Source organism: Amblyomma americanum, chromosome 1 (genome assembly GCF_052857255.1).
Source record: "Amblyomma americanum isolate KBUSLIRL-KWMA chromosome 1, ASM5285725v1, whole genome shotgun sequence".
NCBI classification, from domain to species: Eukaryota; Metazoa; Arthropoda; class Arachnida; order Ixodida; family Ixodidae; genus Amblyomma; species Amblyomma americanum.
The window spans coordinates 95,560,135-95,566,082 of NC_135497.1; the positions used below are offsets into that span (position 1 = coordinate 95,560,135).

Consider the following 5,948-nt stretch of genomic DNA (forward strand, 5'->3'; position numbering starts at 1 on the left):
CCGATATCGCACACTTCTCCATTCTTACAATATGGCATGTTCTTTTCGAATATGAACTCATGACACGTGTTTCGGAGAGTTAAAAACTTCGAGGCAGGGTATACAAGGCACGGCTTTCCTTCTCAGAAGCTGCTGTTTCTCTGAAAACGGTACTGGAGTCTAAAGTCTCTAACTCCGTAGCTCCTGCAATGCGCGACTAAGTCCTCGCACAACAGCAAACCCGAAAGGGTTCACGCAAATGCCAGGGAGGAGTACACAGAACGCAAAGAAATGTTTTATTTTGAACATAACGACGCTTGGCAGCTTGCTCGTGGAAACCAAGGTCCGCCTGCACGGGCCACAGCACCTCACACCTGCCACCCCCAACAAGGGACACCCACCCATCCCACACTGATGCTACGTGTGTAGTGGGTTTGCGTGCAATGTGCTCTACGGCCAAATCCACCAGTCATTGACACGAAGCGCAAGCCTGGCCATCGAACCGAACTAATGACTAGTGAAGCTGGCTGCTCTAGTGGCACTAGACTGACAACCGCTATTCCCTGTGTAGTGAAGTGTACAGAGACGAGCAATGAAACTATTCGTGTTGGGAATCTTGCAGCCATGCGCTCTCTCTCTCACACACACACACATACGCGCACACAAGCATCCATTCACATTTGTTCGCCCCGTGTCAAAATCGTGTAAGAACACTAGAAACCCCACCAATTCCCCATTTATTTCATGTTGTACATTGCAAATACAGAGCAATACAAGCACATTTAGAACACACAGTTAAGATTAAAACCCGAAGACCCTAGCAGTTAACCTACAAAAATAAAAAAAAGCTTTGAACGTCAAAGGGCACTGAGCGAAACTTGCAATCGAACAGGAGTCTTCACTGATGCTTGAACCAATCGCACGATAAAAAATTGCGGGCGACGCGAAAACCGAACGAGTGAATACCGCAGGCTAGAAGTGACGTGGCCAGGCACCCTCAGAAAACCAGGACGCGAACGCACCTTGTTGAGGGCGGCTCCAGGATCCAGAAAACCGAAAGCGCATCGGGACTAAGCGCCGATGATTGAACGACACATGACACCCGACAAATGACTGGACGTCTTCTGGGAAGCCTCCGTGCGGGAAGCAGCAGGCGAAAATAACTTTACTGCTGTGTAATTTGTACAGAGTATGGCGATACAGAAAAATGCAAAACATTGAGTCTAACCGCTCCCTAGCAGAGTTACAAAATAAACGGTGGTCTCGGAACAAAATGAGAACAAAGCGTTTCAGAGTGAAATTACAGCCCAAAGACAGGGTAGCTTAACCAGAGACCGGGTTTCAGTGGGGCCCGATGCAATCGTGGCATGTGCACAGCCCCCGGCGTTGCAAGCAAAGCTGAACCCCGAATCCCCACAGAGGCTAGGATCACCGTGGGGCAAACGTGACGCAGAAAGAAAGGTGGAGGTGGCTTGGGTGGTCAGGGACGGGATACGTACCATGAGATGGTGTCGCCTGCTGATAACCGGACGGGCCGGCGATAGCAGGAACGCCATACGCGTCCGTGGCCGCCATGGAGGTGGACGCGCCGTCGCCGGATGACGCGGCGGCAGGGGAGGCGGCGACCACAGGTGCTATGGTCTTGTCATCGTATGGTGTTAAACTAGTTGGCGACGGCTCGATGTCTACTGCAAATGACAAGTTACGAGGCGGTGTCAGTAACAGGGCCGAGAAACTTAAGCAAAACATTGTTTACCTTGACTCGTGATAGGAATGTCTGAAGGCAATGAAGGTTGAGCAGGAACAAGTGCAGAGTTGCCGGATGTGGACCCTGTGTGATGAGACTGCTGTGACTCGTCCCCTAGTGCTTGTGACGACGAGGCAACGTCCGGGAACACTGGAACCTGAGAAGAAATTTAAAAAAAGGCGTATCGTAAGAACTAAGAGCATGTTTGGCAATCGTTACGGGCACAGACTCTTAAATGGGGAGCACAGCGGCAAGAGGTCACCTACGCTCTCGGTCGTCGCAGATTCTTCCATAACGTCCAAAGGCTCCACATCGAAGTCTGCATCGTCGCCCTCCCCCACGTCGTCACCAATCGAGTCCTGAGTATGCTGAGAGATGCTGGCCTGAACACTTGAACCGTGACGAGCGCCTGAAGGCACGGCAGTAGACGACGCCACATTGGAAGCCCGACTCGCAGGAGACGCGGTGTGAGGGTCGGTCATGTGATCACTAGACATACTACCGTCCTCAATAATTTCGGGACTATCGGGCACCTTGATACGCGTCGCCGGCGGAGCGTCTTCAGAGTCGCTCTTGTTGGAGTCGCTAGGTGAGCGCCGCCGAGGCCGGCGGCTTCTCTTTCGTTTACTGAGCGGCGGAGATTCGGCACGCGGCGAACCCACGGGTCCAGAGTCCGCAGCACCGTCCACACTGGTCACGAGACCCTTGACCTTCAGAGTCTCGGCAGTCTTGAGGAGCGCCATGAGATCTTCCTGCGACACGACTACCTCACCGCGGTACATGAACTCGACTATCGCCCTCAAGTCCACGTAGCGCATGTCCTTCAGTATCACAATAGGGTGCTTGCAGGGATTCTCGGCAAAAAGCGCTTGAAAAAAGGGGCTGCAGGCGGAGAGGACCATCTTGTGCGCCTTCAGCGAGAGACCTTCGCACGCCAGCGTAACGTCCACCAGCGCTTCATTAGACAGCATTTGATAGAACACGGCCAGCATGTTCGACTGGTGGTTGTTCCACTTCAGGCAGAACTGTTGGGATCCCATCTTCGTCCGAAGTGGTTGCGTGGCTGCAAAGAAAAAAAATTGCTACACCCACCCGCAGAACAGCCATGCGGCACTCAAATCTGCCACGACGCGGAGCAAGCTGTAAAACTGGCTGAAAGAACATAATCCTCAAATTCACGTCAAAATTGCAAAGGAAGCCAACCCAAAGGTCAGTGTGGGCGTCAAAAATTACAAACCCAATCGTAAAAAAAAATGGGCCTAATACTTTCGTCGCAAGTCAGTGCGGCCTGGGGATAATTAAGAATGGCGAACGCTAGGTTGACAAGACGCCACGCCTGTCTTCCGTCATTAAGCTGGCCTCCCCGCCTCCCTCATGCAAATGTGCACTCGAATGGCCATATTGTCTTCCGCAGAAAATATTTCCACCGGGCAAGTTAACGTACAAAATTTTACTTAGCCGCAAAACTAGCGCCTAAAGACCCGAAACAATGAACCCCGCCATTCTAGATATTGCCCAGAATCTTGTCACTGGCCTATCAAACGCGAACTCCGCAATCCAGACGCGGCGAAGTGCACGGAACTGATTAAAAAGATGGAATGTTGCAAATCAAGGAGTCGAACGCGACTAGGCCAAATTTCTTTGAATATTCCAAAACGGCCGCTCAGGAAAGCTGAAAAGTCGGCATTTACCGCACGGAACAGTTGCGGCGAGGAGCGTCCGTCAAAGGACGGCACGAACGCAGTTGTCGTTAAAGTGTCGTAAAAATAAAAAAAATATACCTCATTGAGACGAAAACGCTATTCCACTTCGCGGAATTGTTAAAAATACTTCGGAACGGCAGTCTAGCTTCAAAAAAAAGAAAGCCATGACGTAGAACTATCAACGGTCTTCCCGAGGAACAAAGCGCACGACTGAAAAAGAATCCTGCAAAATTGCCACAAAAACCCATCAAAAATGGACAAATACTTGACTGAAGCAAGAATGATAATTGTACAAAGGTAAAATTCGTTGAAGTTAGCTACGAACACTTCCCAAGAGGAATTGAACATTTAAGCCTAACATACCTATACAGGACTAGGCGTTCGCGTTGCAGCGGCTCACCGCAGATGCGGCCTCATAGCACGGCGCCTTCGGGTCTACTCATGACGCAAGGGCTGCCCGCCGGCGGCTAGTAAGCAAACACCAGTGGCGCCAGTAAGCGCATCGGCCAATAAGCGCCTCGACGTGCAGCCCTCTAATGGCGGAAACCTCAATAAACACTAAAAAAAGGCGACCAAACGCGACGTCAGCGAACAACAATCTTGACGGTGACACTTTGTGTAGTTACGATGAATTTGCGCTCTTATTATAGATCTATAAATAGAGTAATTATAGCCGCAAAAGTCGCGCCTAAAAAGCTGAAACAATGAACCCCACCATTCTAGATATTCCCAAAATTTTGGAACAGGACTATACGGCGCGGTTCAGGTGTCCAACGATATATGAGACAGATACTGCGCCATTTCCTTTCCACAAAAAACCAATTATCAAACGCGAAACTCCGCAAGCCAGACGCGGCGAAGGGCACCGAACTGATTAAAAAGATGGAATGCTGCAAATTAACGAGTCGAACGCGACTAGGCCAAATTTCTTTGAATATTCCAAAACGGTCACCCGAGCCTCCAAGAAAAAAAAAACGAATATCCGTAAGCAGAATTTTTGAACTGTCAGAAGAGCGCTAACAATTATGTGCAGAAAACGCGTATACATGCTATTAATGGCAGAAAACTGAAATTAATCAGGAATGCAATTTTAATAGCCTGGCACTCCCTAAAACGGAACCGCGAAGCTCCCGCCCGCGCAAATACGGTCGAATATGGCCGACGCTTCTCCCCAGAACTAAGGCTCTACAGCGAGGCCTAGCAACGGGCGAGGCACGGCGTCTCGCCGCCATTAGACAGAGCTTGACCAACTACACCTCAAATATTTTAGAATGGCCCTCAAAGTTGGTATGGAACTTGAAAACGCTGCCCTTACCCCCGAAGGACGCCAGGAACGCGGAAAAACTCGGCATGTACCCAAGGTACGGTCACGGCGAGGAGCGTCATTCAACGCCCCGCACGAACGCAGTTGTCAGGAAAGTGTCGTAGAACTAAAAAAATACCTCACTGATACGAGAACAGTAGTCCACTACGCGGAATTTTCTGAAAATACTTCGGAACGGCAGTCTAGCTTCAAAAAACCAAGGCGTAAAACTATCAACGGTCTTCCCGAGGACGAAAGCGCCCAACTGAAAAAAAGTCCCGCTAAAATGCCAAAAACCCATCTAAATGAACAATAGTTGACTAAAGCAGGAATGATAATTATACTAAGGCAACATGTCTGAAAATTAGCTATGAACGCGTCCCAAAAGGAATCGAACATTTAAGCCTCACATACCTGTACAAGACTAGGCGTTCGCGTTGCAGCGGCTCAGCGCAGATGCGGCCTCACAGCACGGAGTCTTCGAGTCTACTGACGGGCAGCCGGCGGAAAGCAAGCAAACGCCAGTGGCGCCAGTAAGCGCCTCGGCCAATCAGCGTCCTCGACGTGTGCCCTCTAATGACGGAAACCTTAATCAACACTAAAAAATTGGAGGATAATATTTCGTTTTTGAGGAAAGGAAATGGCGCAGTATCTGTCTCACATATCGTTTGACGCCTGAACCGCGCCGTAGGGGAAGGAAAAAAGGAGGGGGTTCAAAAAGAAAGGAAGAAAGAGGGGCCGTAGTGGAGAGATCCGGAATAATTTCGACCACCTGGGGATCTTTAACGTGCATTGACATCGCACAGCACACGGGCGCCTTCGCGTTTTGCCTCCATAAGAACGCAGCCGCCGCGGTCGGGTCCGAACCCGGGAACTCCGGATCAGTAGCCGAGCGCTCTAACCACTTAAGCTTCGTCTTTAAGAGAGACGCGAGAGCGTGTCGCAGCGTTGTCGAGGGGTACACGGAGCGCCATCGCCCGTTGGGCGCGACGCGTGACCCGTTGGACGCCTGTCTCACATACCTCGGCGGACACCCGAGCCAGGCCGTGAGGAAAGGAAAATGAAATGAATCACTTTTAATGAAATGAAATGACGCTTGCCTCACATTTCTCGCTGCTATCACCCGCCTAGCGCCGTAAGGGAAAGAAAAATCGATCAATCAACCAATCCTTAACGCTGCCGCGTTAACATCCCTTCTCTTACGGCGCGGTTCAGG

General features: G+C 50.5%; 1 protein-coding gene across 1 annotated transcript; it reads right to left on the reverse strand.

Annotated features, from left to right (window-relative positions):
* Positions 1-803: 803 nt before the first annotated feature.
* LOC144112651 (uncharacterized) lies at positions 804-5,203 on the reverse strand. Its single transcript, XM_077645463.1, has 5 exons — positions 5,147-5,203; positions 1,993-2,789; positions 1,736-1,883; positions 1,479-1,667; positions 804-808 (listed from the first exon to the last, which is right to left on the reverse strand). The coding sequence occupies exons 2-5, from the start codon at positions 2,764-2,766 to the stop codon at positions 804-806; spliced, it is 1,116 nt and encodes a 371-aa protein (XP_077501589.1). The 5' UTR covers positions 2,767-2,789; positions 5,147-5,203.
* Positions 5,204-5,948: the final 745 nt, after the last annotated feature.